Genomic DNA, 15,991 nt, shown 5'->3' with positions numbered 1-15,991 from the left:
CATTACTTTACTAGTGTGTGAGATGAGTGCAATTGTGCGGTAGTTTGAGCATTCTTTGGCATTGCCTTTCTCTGGGATTGGAATGAAAACTGACCTTTTCCAGTCCTGTGGCCACTGCTGAGTTTTCCAGATTTGCTGCCGTATTGAGTGCAGCACTTTCACAGCATCATCTTTCAGGATTTGGAATAGCTCAACTGGAATTCCATCACCTCCACTAGCTTTGTTCGTAGTGATGCTTTCTAAGGCCCACTTGACTTCACATTCCAGGATGTCTGGTTCTAGGTGAGTGATCACACCATTGTGATTATCTTGGTCTTGAAGATATTTTTGTACAGTTCTTCTGTGTATTCTTGCCACCTCTTCTTAATATCTTCTGCTTCTGTTAGGTCCATACCATTTCTGTCCTTTATGGAGCCCATCTTTGCATGTAATATTCCCTTGGTATCTCTAATTTTCTTGAAGAGATCTCTAGTCTTTCCCATTCTATTGTTTTCCTCTATTTCTTTGCATTGATCACTGAGGAAGGCTTTCTTATCTCTTCTTGCTATTCTTTGGAACTCTGCATTCAGATGCTTGTATCTTTCCTTTTCTCCTTTGCTTTTCGCTTCTCTTCTTTTCACAGCTATTTGTAAGGCCTCCCCAGACAGCCATTTTGCTTTTCTGCATTTCTTTTCTATGGGAATGGTCTTGATCCCTGTCTCCTATACAATGTCACGAACCTCAGTCCATAGTTCATCAGGCACTCTATCTATCAGATCTAGGCCCTTAAATCTATTTCTCACTTCCACTGTATAATCATAAGGGATTTGATTTAGGTCATACCTGAATGGTCTAGCAGTTTTCCTATTTTCTTCAATTTAAGTCTGAATTTGGCAATAAGGAGTTCATGGTCTGAGCCACAGTCAGCTCCTGGTCTTGTTTTTGCTCCATCTTTGGCTGCAAAGAATATAATTAATCTGATTTCGGTGCTGGCCATCTGGTGATGTCCATGTGTAGAGTCTTCTCTTGTATTGTTGGAAGAGGGTGTTTGCTATGACCAGTGCATTTTCTTGGCAAAACTCTATCAGTCTTTGCCCTGCTTCATTCTGTATTCCAAGGCCAAATTTGCCTGTTACTCCAGGTGTTTCTTGACTTCCTACTTTTGCATCCAGTCCCCTATAATGAAAAGGACATCTTTTTTGGGTGTTAGTTCTAAAAGGTCTTGTAGGTCTTCATAGAACCGTTCAACTTCAGCTTCTTCAGCGTTACTGGTTGGGGCATAGACTTGGATCACTGTGATATTGAATGGTTTGCCTTGGAAATGAACAGAGATCATTCTGTTATTTTTGAGATTGCATCCAAGTACTGCATTTCGGACTCTTGTTGACCATGATGGCTACTCCATTTCTTCTAAGGGATTCCTGCCCGAAGTAGTAGACATAATGGTCATCTGAGTTAAATTCACCCATTCCAGTCCATTTCAGTTCGCTGATTACTAGAATGTCGACGTTCACCCTTGCCATCTCTTGTATGACCACTTTCTATTTGCCTTGATTCATGGACCTGACATTCCAGGTTCCTATGCAATATTGCTCTTTACAGCATCGGACCTTGCTTCTATCACCAGTCACATCCACAACTGGGTGTTTTTGCTTTGGCTGCATCCCTTCATTCTTTCTGGAGTTATTTCTCCACTGATCTCCAGTAGCATATTGGGCACCTACTGACCTGGGGAGTTTCTCTTTCAGTATCCTATCATTTTGCTTTTCATACTGCTCATGGGGTTCTCAAGGCAAGAATACTGAAGTGGTTTGCCATTCCCTTCTCCAGTGGACCACATTCTGTTAGACCTCTCCACCATCACCCGCCCATCTTGGGTGGCCCCACAGGCATGGCTTAGTTTCATTGAGTTAGACAAGGCTGTGGTCCTAGTGTGATTAGATTGACTAGTTTTCTGTGAGTATGGTTTCAGTGAGTCTGCCCTCTGATGCCCTCTTGCAACACTTACCTCTTGCAACACCTACCGTTGCAAGAGACTTAGAATGGCTAAATGTAGAGCTGATTACAATGAAGGCCAGGCAGGCTACTTGCCTTGGGCTACCCACACAGGCTGGTTTCCCTGTTGACTCACATGGTAAACAATCTGCCTGCAACGTGGGAAACCTGGGTTCCAATCCTGGGTCAGGAAGATCCCCTGGAGGAGGGTGTGGCAACACACTCCAGTATTCTTGCCTGGAGCATCCCATGGACAGAGAAGCCTGGCAGGCTAGAGTCCAGAGGGTCTCAAAGAGTCTGAAGCAACTTAGCATGCATACGTGCACGCATGCGCACACACATACACACTCACACACACACACGAAGCACTCAAATATAATCTTTTGATGTTCAGTTCGGTTCAGTCGCTCAGTCATGTTCGACTCTTTGTGACCCCGTGTACTGCAGCATGCCAGGCCTCCCTGTCCATCACCAACTTCCAGAGTTTACTCAAACTCACGTCTATTGAATCCGTGATGCCATCCAACCATCTCATTCTCTGTCGTTCCCTTCTCCTTCTGCTTTCAATCATTCCCAGCATCAGGGTCTTTTCAAATGAGTCAGTTCTTCGAATCAGGTGGCCAAAGTATTGGGGTTTCAGTTTCAGCATCAGTCCTTCCAATGAATATTTAAGACTGATTTCCTTGAGGATGGACTGGTTGGATCTCCTTGCAGTCCAAGGGACTCTCAAGAGTCTCCTCAAACACCACAGTTCAAAAGCATCAATTCTTCAGTGCTCAGCTTTCTTTATGGTTCAACTCTCACATTCATACATGACTACTGGAAAAACCAAAGCTTTGGCTAGACGGACCTTTGTTGGCAAAGTAATGTCTCTGCTTTTAAATATACTATCTACGTTGGTCATAACTTTTTTTCCAAGGAGCAAGTGTCTTTTAATTTCACAGCTGCAGTCATTGTCTGTGGTGATTTTGGAGCCCCCCCAAAATAAAGTCTGTCACTGTTTCCACTGTTTCTCCATCTATTTGCCATGAAGCGATGGGACCAGATTCCATGATCTTGGCTTTCTGAATGTTGAGTTTCAAGCCAGCTTTTTCACTGTCCTCTTTCACTTTCATCAAGAGGCTCTTTAGTTCTTCTTCACTTTCTGCCATAAGGGTGGTGTCATCTGCATATCTGCGGTTATTGATATTTCTCCTAGCAATCTCGATTCCAGCTTGTGCTTATTCCAGCCCAGTATTTCTCATGATGTACTCTGCATAGAAGTTAAATAAGCAGGGTGACAATATATAGCTTTGATATATTCCTTTCCCGATTTGGAACCAGTGTGTTGTTCCATGTCCAGTTCTAACTGTTGCTTCCTGACCCGCATACAGATTTCTTAGGAGGCTGTTCAGGAGTTCTGGTATTCCCATCTCTTTAAGAATTTTCCACAGTTTGTGGTGATCCATACAGTCAAAGGCCTTGGCATAGTCAGTAAAGCAGAAATAGATGTTTTTCTGGAACTCTCTTGCTTTTTCGATGATCCAGCACATGTTGGCAATTTGATCTCTGGTTCCTCTACCTTTTCTAAATCCAGCTTGAACATCTGGAAGTTCACAGTTCACGGACTGTTGAAGCCTGGCTTGGAGAATTTTGAGCATTACTTTGCTAGCCTGTGAGATGCGTGCAGTTGTGTGGTAGTTTGAGCATTCTTTGGCATTGCCTTTCTTTGGGATTGGAATGAAAACTGATCTTTTCCAGTCCTGTGGCCACTGCTGAGTTTTCCAACTTTTGATGTTATGTCTGAATAAAATTTATGTGTGAGACACTGTTCTTGTTAAATGTCATTATTTAAAATATACTCCAATTTTTGTTCCATATTTTGTCACGTGATTTTTTTCTGTTAACTATTCCGGGAGTCATAAAACTGAGAAGAGCCCCAAGTTTAGAGAACTTAGGTAACCTGACCAAATTCTGACCCCTGGCAAAGCACCTAAGCCATAGCTGGAACCCCAGATGTCTTCCCACCAGGGCTATCACTGCCTCCAAATTGCAGTAGATGATTCCAGTATGGTCTATGACAGGGTTTACGTTCTGGGGTTTAGTCACATAAATGTGTTTCCTCTAAAATTCCGATACTTTGTGAACTTGGCAAATAATTCAGCATCCTCGCTTGAAAACTGGAGGCCATAATGGTACCTACCGCGTAGAGTTCCTATTAGAGTTAAGTGAAAATGAGCTTGAAGCTTTCAGCAGAGGCCTGGCATGTACTCAGCGCGCAGTAAATGGTAGTCGTTATTATAAGAATTGTATTTGTTGAATGAGTGACTCTGGCATATAACGCTTGCATTGAACTTGACACTTGGAGCCGTCAGAGGCGTTGAACTGAAGGGGTGGCATCTTGCCAATTTTTTTCTGGAAATAAAATCTTTGTGGGAGGATAATCACTGGTTGGAAAGCGTGAGCCTTGAGAGAACAAAGCTCAGATCCCCAGGCCCAAGGAGCACGGAAGCGAAGTCTTCCTTGCGCTTAGCGGCCACCTTGCTGAACCTCCCCCGGACTGAGTGGCAGCCGGCTGGAAACGCCCAGCCGGGGCAAAGATGCCTCAGAAGCCAGGTTTTAGCAGAGTGAAGCAAGATCTCTTCTAATTCTGCTCATCTTTTTTTCCCCTCTCGATTATCTTATTTTCGGGGACCACACCCTGAGTGCGGGGAAGAAGGACTCCTAAACCGCGGGGCGGAGGCTTCCGCGCGGCCCCAGACCTGACCATCTATGGTCACAGAGCGCACCGAACTAACAGGAAGTGGGTTGCGCTTCCACCTTCCCAGCACCGGCGAGAGCTAGCAAGGCAGCGGCGGCGGGGACGCCCAGAAATCCTGGGCTATGCCTGAGCGCCCCCGCCGACCCCTCCCCACACCCAGCCTCCGCAGGTCCTCTCGAGACACTGCCCAGAGCAATGGCCTCCTAACATCACAAACGGGGAAACCGAGGTATCCACGCCCAGAGGGAGGCGGAGCTTAGCTTGGTCTACTACTGTTGGAGGGCGTGGTCTAGCCTTCCGTCGCTCCCGCCTCGGGGGCGGGGCTCTTTTACCAAGCTAGAGGGGAATTCTTACTCCCGGGCGTGGCGGGTAAGGGGCGGAGTCACTAGCCGGGCGGCCAGACTTCCTCCCGGGTCCCTCCACTGGGCCGGCGTTTTAGCCGGCCCTTCATTTCCGGTGGGGGTGCCGCGCCCAGTGAGGGCCCGGAAGTGGGTCGCGCGAAGGTTGCTGGGCGGTTCTTGCCGGAAGTGGAGAGAGGCAGATCACAGTCCAGAGGTGAGACAGAAGTCTGAGGTGAGTGTGCGCGGTGGGGAGTGACTGGGGTCCACTCCTCGGCCCACTGGCCTTTGACGTTATTAATGGCCTTTCTGGCCTAGGTGCGTGCGGTGAGCCCTCCTGAGGGGGCCGGCGCTGTGGGGCTCTTACGCCGACCCCGGATCCTGGGCGCGGTCTCTTGAGGTGGGGCCGGGGTGACCAACTGAGCCGGGCTCTCCTGTGGAGGCCCTCCCTCCGCTGGACCTAGCGGTTCTGGAGGTCAGTCTCAACGGAGGCCTGATTCCTAAGGAGCTCTGACTGAAAGAAACCTCCGAGACCTTAAGAGTCTTCACTAGTCCTGGTCTCGCCCCCATTGCTTGGATGGGTAAACTGATTCCCGAAGAGACAAGGCTTGTCTTACTGCGAAACAATCGGAAACAATCTTTAACAGGGAAACAATCGGAATCTAGACCTCAGTTCCTTAGTTTACCAGCCCCAGATCCTTCCCCCGTTCATTTCCCAGGAACCTTTCTGTACCTTGGGGTGGTCTTCCGGTAGGTGTCTCTCAGGCAGTTGCAGGTTTAAAGGCTACCCGCTGCGTGGAACTTTTATTTAAAAATACAGCATGTTTGGAATGCCTGGGGAGTTTTTTTTTTTAAAGAGTGGAGCAGGTCTTTGTGTTTGCAATTTGAGAGCCTCCCCTTTCTCTTACTCTGTAGTTCTTATCTTGAAAACCCAAGTTAACTTTATTGAAGGTATCTCATACTTCTGGTCATAAAATCTGTTGGCTCAGGTTTGGTCTGGCTCCACTGCAAAGCCCCGGTAGCCATAGGTGCTTTATTTACTTTGTTTGAGCCTCATTTTTTCTCATCTTTTAAGTGAAGATCTCTGCTCACCTCACAGGATTAAATTCTGTGTAACAAATTATGTTCATTCTTTGTTAGGCACTCTGCCATATCCAGGGGTTGCAGAAACAAAATAGGGTAGACCCTGCCCTTATGGATCTGACATTGGTCACAGGGAATTTAACAAATATTATAAATGTGATGCCTGTTAGGAAAGAACAGGTTACTATGGCAGTATGTAACAAGGGGCTCAGGAAAATCGCTTCTGCAGAAGCAGGGTTTAAGATGAGTTTCAAACAACGAAGAGCTCGATGAAGACAGGATGAGAAACTTAAAGCAGAGGTTAGTATCAGAACTGTCACCTGAAGCTCTTTATAGGGATCCCTGTTCAAGTGATAAACGGGGTGGGGAGCCCAGCACGTTTATCATTTGCTAGTCATTTATTGAATATGTGTGAGGCACGTATGAAATGAGACGCTTGGCCCTGGTGACCAAGAATACAGTAGTTCTCTTGGAATGGAGGAGGAAGCAGACAAGTAAATCGAGGGTAGCTTACAGTGTTGAGGTGCGCTGTGCGAGCACAGGACTACCTGAGCCAGGTTTCCAGGCTTTGGGGAGGAAGTGGGAGAGTAAGTCTTGCAGGATTTATTTAGCCATATGGTGAATCTGAAAAAAGAATTTCCAGCCAAAGAGTCCAATGCAAGAAATGGAGACTGGGTGTTGAAAGACCAAGACTGGAGTCCAGTAAAGCTCAGAGAAGTGGAGGAGGTGGGCAGTGGTGGGATCAAATATGAAGGCCCTTGTAAACCCTGCTAAGGAACTTGGAGCTTACCCTGAATGCTGTGGGGAGGCTTTGAACACTCTTAAGTAGGAAAATGACATGGTCAGATTGATGTTTTATTAATAATTTGCCTCTGGAGGGGGGAGGGGAAGGACCTTAATGGGGAAGTAGACGGGTGTTCGCAAGGTTGAACAATGGCTTGAACTAAGACAGTGAGAATGGAAAGAAGAGGAGGGATCAAATTTGAGCAATATGAAAAAGATGGAATCCATAGATTTGGAGGCTGATTACTTATGGAAATGAAAAAATAGAGCCTAGGACAATTGTCTGATTTTCTGGTTTAGGGAAGTGGTAGTACTATTTACCAAGATAGGTACTCAGTGAAGAAGGTTAACTGGAGAGGTGATATGGAAAGAAAATAAATTTTGGACGTATTTAGTTTGAGGTGTTTGCAGCACATCTAGGCAAAGGTGTCTAATAAGGTATCCCAGCTAGAAGAAACAGCACGAACAAAGATTTGGAGGCAGGAGAGGGTTTATATTGTTCAGTGAAATACTGGGGTCTTGGGTTTGTAGGGGAAGATAAAACCAGAAAGAAAAGGTAGGTGCTCCCAGGTTGTCAGGGGCTTTTGATGCCTTGTTTGAATGCATTTGGATTTATTCTGTGGTTGCCATTTTGCTTATTGTTTTGAGTTACTGCTGTTCAGTATAAAGAAATTACAGTTGAATTTTCTTCCCCCTTCCCCAGAAATACTTCCTCAGATGTTTTGGAGGAGTTTAAATAAAGTGGTAGTAGTGAAAGTACTTTGTCAAGTACAACCTGTCATACAAATCAAAAGTGGTAGTATTGCTAAGCTTCAGTGTGTGTATTTTTGATTTGCAGAGGTAAGCTGTTTAGTTTGTAAAATGTTTCCAGCCTGAAGGATTGAAGCCTTTTTTTCATCCCTTTTCTTCCTTATACATACCTTTGTTTAGTTGCAGTTATTTTTCAACTAGGAACTGAGCCTTTAAAAAGTGACTTCCTTCTTTCAGTTTTCTGTGAGGCGTGGTGAATCAAAGATGCATTTTACTTAAGCAAATGCAGTGTCATTGGAAACTGAACCTTCTGGTTTGAAATTTAATCCTGAGATTTGAAATCTGAGGATCATCAAGCCATATCTTAGGCAGTCCTACTGATTATTTCTTTGCCTTACCCTCATCAGTTTATTTTCTATTAAGCTGGCTTTCGTATCGATACTTAAGCTTTTCAACCAAACCAGACTGCTTTTTTGAAAAGAACCATTTTCATCTTGTTACCCCTTCACTGGCTTCATTTTCCCAGAAAATCAAGTCTAAACTCTTTTGTCCAATTTACAGAGTTCTCCAGAGTCAGATCCTTAATTTAGTTTTCATTGGGTGGTACAGATTGACATTCTGATTTAGAGAGTTCCAAACTATTAGCATTTTATTTGTACCTTTTGCACTTACCTTTTGCTCATGATTACATTAGAACAGAGTTTCTCAACCTCAGCATAATTCACATTTTGGGCCAAATAATTCTTCATTTTGCAGGGTTGTGCTGTGCATTGTAGGATTTCAGCAGTATCCCTGGCCTCTACCTATAAGATGCTAGGGGCAGTCCTTCATCTGTGATAACCAAAAATGTCTTCAGATATTGCCAGATGTCTCCCGCATGGAGAATAGTGCATGAGAAAATATCTTAGCTCTGATTGTGTGGTGTCTTATCTTCAATTCAGTTCTCTGAGAGCAGGCTCCATTGCCGTGATTAACACAGTGTATGGCACATGATAAGTGCAGTGTACTTTGCAAGAAATGGGTCATGGGTTTCGTTGAAGCGTCAAGAATTGTTTATTCAAGGAATTTCTGGGTGGGCTTTGAAGGACTGGCTGTTTTGTGGTTTTTTTCCCCTCAGAGAATGTGATCTTAATGAAGAAAGCCATTGTTAAGGCACTCACTAGAAATGAGATTTGTATTAGTTGACAGCACAAGTCAGCTGATTTATATTTCTCCTATATTGGAGGTATATAAATTCCTCTTTTCTTTGCCTGCACTTAGGCAGCTTTCTTTAGCAAACAGGGATTCTCATTTTATTTATTTATTTTTGGTTGTGCTGGATCTTCACTGCTGCGCACAGGCTTTCTCTAGTTGCGGCGACTGGGGGTTACTCTTGGTTGCAGTGCGTGGGCTTCTCGTTGAAGTGGCTTCTCTTGTTGCAGAGCATGGGCTCTAGGTGCATGGGCTTCAGCAGTTGTAATACTCAGACTCAGTAGTTGTGGGCTCTAGAGCTCAGACTCAGTAGTTGTGTCGAATGGGCTTAGTTGCTCTGAGGCATGTGGAATCTTCCTGGACCAAGGATGGAGCCAGTGTCCCCTGTATTGGCAGGTAGATTCTTATCCTCTGTATTATCTTCTGGATTCTTATCCACCAGGAAGGTCCCTATCATTTAGTTTAAATTGCATGCAGTTTATGGTGTTGTTATTCAACATTTATTTTGACTGATAAAATTGTTATATAGTTGACCCTCGTACAAGATGGATTTTCAAGGGTTCAGTTACACAGAAGGATATGGAGGGCTGGCTGTAAAGTTATTTGTGGAGTTCCTGCTGCACTGAGGGCCTGTGCTCATACCTCCAAGTAGTTCAAGGGTCGACTGTAGTTTCATGACCGTAAAGTTAATGCAGCTCTAGCATTCACCGTGGAACTATTTGTTCTTGATATGCCATCACGTAAACATAATAAAAACTATCAAAGCTCTAAAAATACTCCTCAGCTACAATGCAGCTTTGTTTGCCTTATATTACCAGACCTGTTGTGTCACATTTTTCCATTCCACTGCAAAACATAGTTGAAATGTTTAAAGAGTGAGCTTTGTTGTTGTTGTCTTTTTCCCTCCAGGGGTCAGTAAAATTCCTGTATTTAAGTTAATTATAGAGGTACAGTCACAGATCTTTTCATATGTGTAGCTGTAGCTGAATCATGGCTAGGGACAAATGACATCCTTGAATCTATCTTTATGCATGAGAATGGGAAATGCTGTTCTGTTTAAAGCAACTACCAACTGAAATCAACTAATGTGGTTTTTCCTTATATAATGTAAAAGATGCCTACTGAGTGTTTTTATGCTGTTAGTCTTCATAATATGAATGAATGTTCATTGAATATAAGAGAGAAGGTAACCCATGACCACACAAAGTTATCTCTTTGCCCCAAAGCATTGAAACAGCTAGTTCTTAAATCTGACTTCAGCTTGTACAGTTACTAACTTTACTCACTCCTGGAGCTTTAGATAGAGGACATGTTTATTGAGGGAACAGGAGACAAGTGCTGATATTAGGCAGAATTCTTTCCCTCTCTAGAAGACAGACCTTTCTTGCTGGGGTGGCAGTGACTTGGGCACTAAATGTCAATGGTTTCATCAGAGAAACCAAATGCTTGGGGAAGAACATTGGCTCCTGATTTGGGTTAGATTTAGATAGCATCTTTACTGGGGTGAAGTGCTGTCTGTTCTTTGGTTTCTGGGTTACAAGCCAACTTGTAAGTATCCTGTTAGCATGTGTAGGTTTTGCTCTGTAACATGTTAGAGCCTAGTGATGAGAATTTCTATATTGTTAGGAGTAGAACTAAACTAATGCCTTATGGTTTAGCAGTAGCTTAGAAGAGATATCCAAGTGGAACTGTTTTGTTGTCTTTTGTTTAAAAGAAATTATATAACTATGTTTTTTTTTTTTTTTAAAGTTTGGAAAACAGAAGGGGAAATTGTGCAAAAATCCATTGCTCTAACTTGGCAAATATTATAAATCTTGTGTTATTTTCAAGTCTTTTTCCACAGTGCATGTAGCTATTTCCCTGTAATTAGAAGTCTCAGCTAACACTGCAGTGAACATCTTCATGCCTGTCACTTTTCCCACATTAGTATTACTTCCTTAGGATAACATCCTGGGAACAGAATTCCAAAGTAAAGGCCAGCAGAAGCATTTTGAAGCAGATCGGGTGGGCTACAATAATATACAGGGTGACTTGTATAGTTGCTTTATTTTCATTTCTACTTAAGGGTATGACCTACAGGAACAACTACCAGACAAAGCAGAAAACATTTGATCATAGCAGCTTTTTGTAAGTAGAAATTCATTCCACTGCCTTAATTGCCTAGTGAAAAGAGGCAAGAACTGCAGGAGTAACCTGGTTCCATTTACTTCTGAATGACAGGTAGAAGGAATTGGGTTGTTTGAATTGTTAGAATGAGGAGAATATGGAGCAGCTTTGGCAGGAGTCACTGACCATTTCTGATTTCACTTAGTTTCAAACCACAAAAGAAGTTGCTGGAGAATCAAGCTCCTCGTTTCTTTTTGTTCTGCATAATATCCCTCCAAAAGCCTATGCATTCTCATTACTTAATGATGTTTCCTTGCTGATGACTTGTAAACTTTGATCTCCAGCCTTGATCTTTCCCCAAGTTTATTTCTAACTATTTATTGGATATTCCTACTTGGAAACTTCATCTTCTGTTCAAACTGTGTATCCAAGATTGATCTCATGTTCTTGCCTTAGTTAGAACATGCCAGAAACGTGTTTTTGCCTATAGCATCATCATTCTCTTACTCCCCTGAATTTGCCACTGTGGAGTCATCTTTGACTTCCTTCTCTGAATGCTACTATATACTCAGCAGTACCAGACAGTTAATACTTGTTCTGTGTTTAATGCTCACTTGGTTTGTGTGACCTCAGAGGGCAGAACCAAGATCAGTGGGTGGAAGTTACAGGGAGACTGGTTTTGCCTCCATATAAGGAAGAACTTTTAAATACTTTGAGCTGTGCGAATGGAATAGGCTGCCTCCAGAAGTCTTGAGTTCTCCAACTGAGGGTGTTTGAACAGAGGCTACCTGACTAATTGCTGAGGATGTTGAAAGATTTGTTCTTGCATCTGATTATGCTTTCTAGACTCTTTCCCGATCCTGAGAGCCAGTGATTCGGTGAAAGACAGCTTTGTCATTCCTGCTAGACTCCCTCAGAACAGAAAAACTATTTTACTGTTAATTCAGGTGCTGGTCACTTAGTGCCCTAAAAGTGATTTTTTTTTTTCCTTTGCAATATCAAAAATGTTTTTTTGCAGTAGCACTTTTATTTTGCAGCTAGTTGAATAGCTTTCAACCTAACCTAAATCCTAATATCGTCCTTCTTTCCCCCTAAAACTGATTCTCTCAGTACTTGTAAAAATTTTGCTTTCATCATATTACTCCTTCATTCAACATCCTTGAAAGGCTTCACATTTATCACAGCACGAAATTCAAATGCTGCCTGGCCCTCAGTGCCCTCCATAACTAGCCCACCTTGCTTATCCCCATAATACTCTGTAGACTGTCCGCTCACACTCTGAACTGAGCCTCCTTGGTCTCGATTTGCTTTTCATTGCTCTAGAATGTCTTCTCTTTTTTCTTTTAGTTTTTCTGCCCCACTTCTCTCCTGAAACCCCTAAGACTAACTCTAGTCCTCATTGATTTCTTCTGAACTCCAAGCATATAGTCATTTATACTCTGTAATTTAGGACCATACAACATCTTACAAAGAAAAAGCTCCAGTGTATTGGTTGATACTTTAACTTTTCCCAATCCAAATGAAATTAATCTCTTAACAGAACTTTAAAACACATAGTCTTCAGTATTTATTCCATTGGCATTTGTGTTGTCCTTCTCAATAAGAATGAAAGCTTCTAGATGGCAGAGACCATGGGTCTGCCATTTCTTCAGTAGCTGTGACAGTCTGAGCACTTTCATGTTATGAGCATCTCCTATGTGCCAGGTTTTCTAGATGCTGGAAATTTGGGGGTGGGGGGGCAGTTAGGGGAGCAGAGGCAGGGAGAATGAAGAAATTTCCCATGCTTCTGGAGCCTGTATTCTAGTACGTGGTAGGCAGTGATAACATTTTACCTTTGAACTGCATTTTAAGGCTCCCAAAGAGACTGTGCTTAGTCGCTCAGTTGTGTCTGACTCTTTGTGACTGTAACCTGCCTGGCTCCTCTGTCCATGGGGATTCTCCAGGCAAGAATACTGGAGTGGGTTGCCATGCCCTCCTCCCCAGGGGTCTTCCTAACTCAGGGATCAAACCCAGATCTCCTGCATTACAGGTGCATTCTTTACAGTTTGAGCCACCAGGGAATCCCATGAATACTGAAGTGGGTAGCCTATCCCTTCTCCAGGGGATCTTCCCCACCTAGGAATCAAACTGGGGTCACCTACATAGCAGGCGGATTCTTTACTACCAGCTGAGCTACTTATCTATAAAACCAACTCATTGGATCCTTACATCTCCATGTGCTAGGTGCATGCATGCTAAGTCACTTCAGTTGCATCTGACTGTGTGACCATATGGACTGAAGCCTGCCAGGTTCCTCTGTCCATGGGATTCTCCAGGCAAGGATATTGGAGTGGGTTGCCATTTCCTTCAACCCAGGGGCTGAATCCATATCTCTTAGGTCTCCTGCATAGGCAGGGTTGCTGTTCACCACTGGCCCCATCTGGGAAGCCCCAGGTGTGCCAGGTGATGATCCATTAAATGACTGTCCTGAAGTTTCACAGCTAATACATGACAGAGTCGGGACTCAAACCTTGGTCTCCTGAATCCTAGTTTTATTAAGACTTGAGTAATTAAGACTGCCTCGCCTTCTGAGGGTTTTATGATGAACACATAAATAGTTGGGAATCTGTATATTCATTTATGGACACTTACATACAGTTGTTGGCTATTGGCAACCAAAAATGGCAGGGAACAAGATTAGATTCTGTATTGGGAAAAATCTTATTGTAAATATTTACCTTCCAAATATGTGTCATCTCTACTGAAGGTGAAAAAAATATTGGCCTCCATGGAGGAAATTGAAGGCTGCTAATAATGTGACTCAGGATACCATAAAGAGACCTTGAAGCCACAGTGCTGTGCTCAGCAAACAGCTGGGGCTGGATGCTGTGATGAACCCGTTAGTCCCTTAAGCGCTTGAAAGCCATGTAGAGTGGTGGGAAGAGCCTGAGAATTTGTGTTCTCCCCACTCTAACTTCTGTCAGTTTCTTTCCTCTAAAGATGGGGATCAGTATCTTTGTAACATACATCATAGAATTACTAGACAAAGAAGCGGTAGTTTGATGATGTAAAGCACAACTATAACGGACTTTTGTTTTTTTTTTCTTTATAAATTTTTGTTTTGTTGGCTGCACCTTGGGGTGTGCAGGATCTTAGTTCCCCGACCGAGGATTGAACCTGTGCCCCTTGCATTGGGATTGTGGAGTCCTAACCACTGGACTGTCAGGGAAGTCGAGGAATTTTGTTTTTAATTGATAGTATATCATCTAATAAAGTTATCTTCCTTAAGGTATTTGGTTTGACAATCTCCATATCAGTGTAATTTGTGCCCAAGAAGGCTGTGTTTATTTGAAAGACAATGTTTGTTAGATCCTACAATTGGGGGGAAAAATTTTTTTTAAGAAAGGGGGAAAAACACCCCACACGTCTCCTCAGACTTGACACAGAGAGGAGACAGCCAGGCTTGTGTTGAGGGGAGAGAGGGTAAAGGCCCTTATTATTATCATTTTTTTCAAGGACCTATATTAACCTATTGTGTTTAGTGCCTACCACATTTATAATACTGGAATTACAAAGGCAAGACATGGTCTCTTCTGTAGGGTGACTAATTGCCTGTTGACTATTAAATGATTTTAAAGCTGTGTGTGAAGTGTATGGTAGAAATAAGTACACAATGAAATATTGTGGGAGACATACTGGAAATGCTTCTTGGTGAGATGATACCTTGGCTGAGATTTAATAGATGGTAGGAATTCTAGGGGCAGATTGAGAAGGGAAAACGTACCAAACCGGAAAAAACTTGCTAGAGGAGGTGATAGCGTAGCTGAATCTGAAAAAGGTAGTAGGAGTTATGAGATAAGGAACAGGTTGGGAGGGAAAGCAACCAAGCAGAGTGGATAGCATTGAAAAGTCTTAAAAGTGAGAGAAAGCGTAACTCTTTCTGGAGATTGCCAGTAGTTTGGGTTGCTGTGGAATGTTGAGGAAAGGTGTGGCAGGAGATAAAACTGGCCGAGAGGTGGGAAATTTAAAACAGGGCCAGATTGTGGAAACCCTTGTTTGGACTTTACTATGAGTCACTGTGGTAATAAGGAGAATGGATAAGAGGGTGTGTTACTGAAATTAGAGGACTAGTGAAGAAGTTATTGCAGTAATCTAGTCAACGTCATGATGGCTGAATTTTTATAAATCAGGATGAAGACAAGGGGCATTTATTTATGATACACAAAATAGAGCCTATGGATTTTGATGACTGATGAGATTAGTAAGAAGACAATTTAGTTAATGTTTATGGAATCCTAGCCATGTTTCAGGACTGAGCCAGTCAAGCAATTGCACATGTATTTCCTCACGTATTCTTTCTACAGCCCTTTGGATTTTATGCTGTTGTTCCTGTTTTACAAATAAGGAAGCTGAGGTTCAAAAAGTTTGGTAACACTCAGACACAGAGACTCCTAATCTATCTGACTTTTCTGAAGAATAATGCTATTAACCACTATACTGTACTGCTTAACAGTTTCCAGGTTGCTGTCTTTTTTTTTTTAATTGGAGTATGGCTACTTTACAATGTTGTATTAGTCTCTGCTGTACAGCAGAGTGAATCAGTTATATGTATACATATATCCCCTCTTTTTAGATTTCCTTCCCATTTAGGTCACCACAGAGCATTGAGTAGAGTTCCCTGTGCTATACAGTAGGTTCTCATTAGTTATCTATTTTATACATCAGTTTATACATCAGCTCAGTTGTGTCCAACTCTTTGCGACCCCATGGACTGCAGTACACAGGGCTTCCCTGTCCATCACCAACTCCCGGAGCTTGCTCAAACTCATGTCCATAGAGTCAGTGATGCCATCCAACCATCTCATCCTCTGTCGTCCCCTTCTCCTCCTGCCTTCAATCATTCCCAGCATCAGGGTCTTTTCAAATGGGTCAGCTCTTCGAATCAGGTGGCCAAAGTATTGGAGTTTCAGCTTCATTGTCAGTCCTTCCAATGAATATTTAGGACTGATCTCCTTTAGGATGGTTTGATTGGATCTCCTTGCAGTCC

General features: G+C 43.0%; 1 protein-coding gene across 1 annotated transcript in view; it reads left to right on the top strand.

The window, feature by feature from the left end:
* CAP1 (CAP, adenylate cyclase-associated protein 1 (yeast)) overlaps nt 1-15,991 on the top strand; it is a 38,622-nt gene that overhangs the window by 4,795 nt on the left and 17,836 nt on the right. The window contains exon 2 of the mRNA XM_010862814.1: nt 5,104-5,269. Coding sequence (XP_010861116.1) covers nt 5,104-5,269 — 166 coding nt within the window. The remainder of the gene's footprint in view (nt 1-5,103; nt 5,270-15,991) is intronic.

The sequence above is a fragment of the Bison bison genome, unplaced genomic scaffold (assembly GCF_000754665.1).
Source record: "Bison bison bison isolate TAMUID 2011002044 unplaced genomic scaffold, Bison_UMD1.0 scf7180017864484, whole genome shotgun sequence".
NCBI lineage: Eukaryota > Metazoa > Chordata > Mammalia > Artiodactyla > Bovidae > Bison > Bison bison.
Note: the sequence above shows the minus strand (reverse complement) of the source record. Positions and strands in the feature narration are given on the sequence as shown.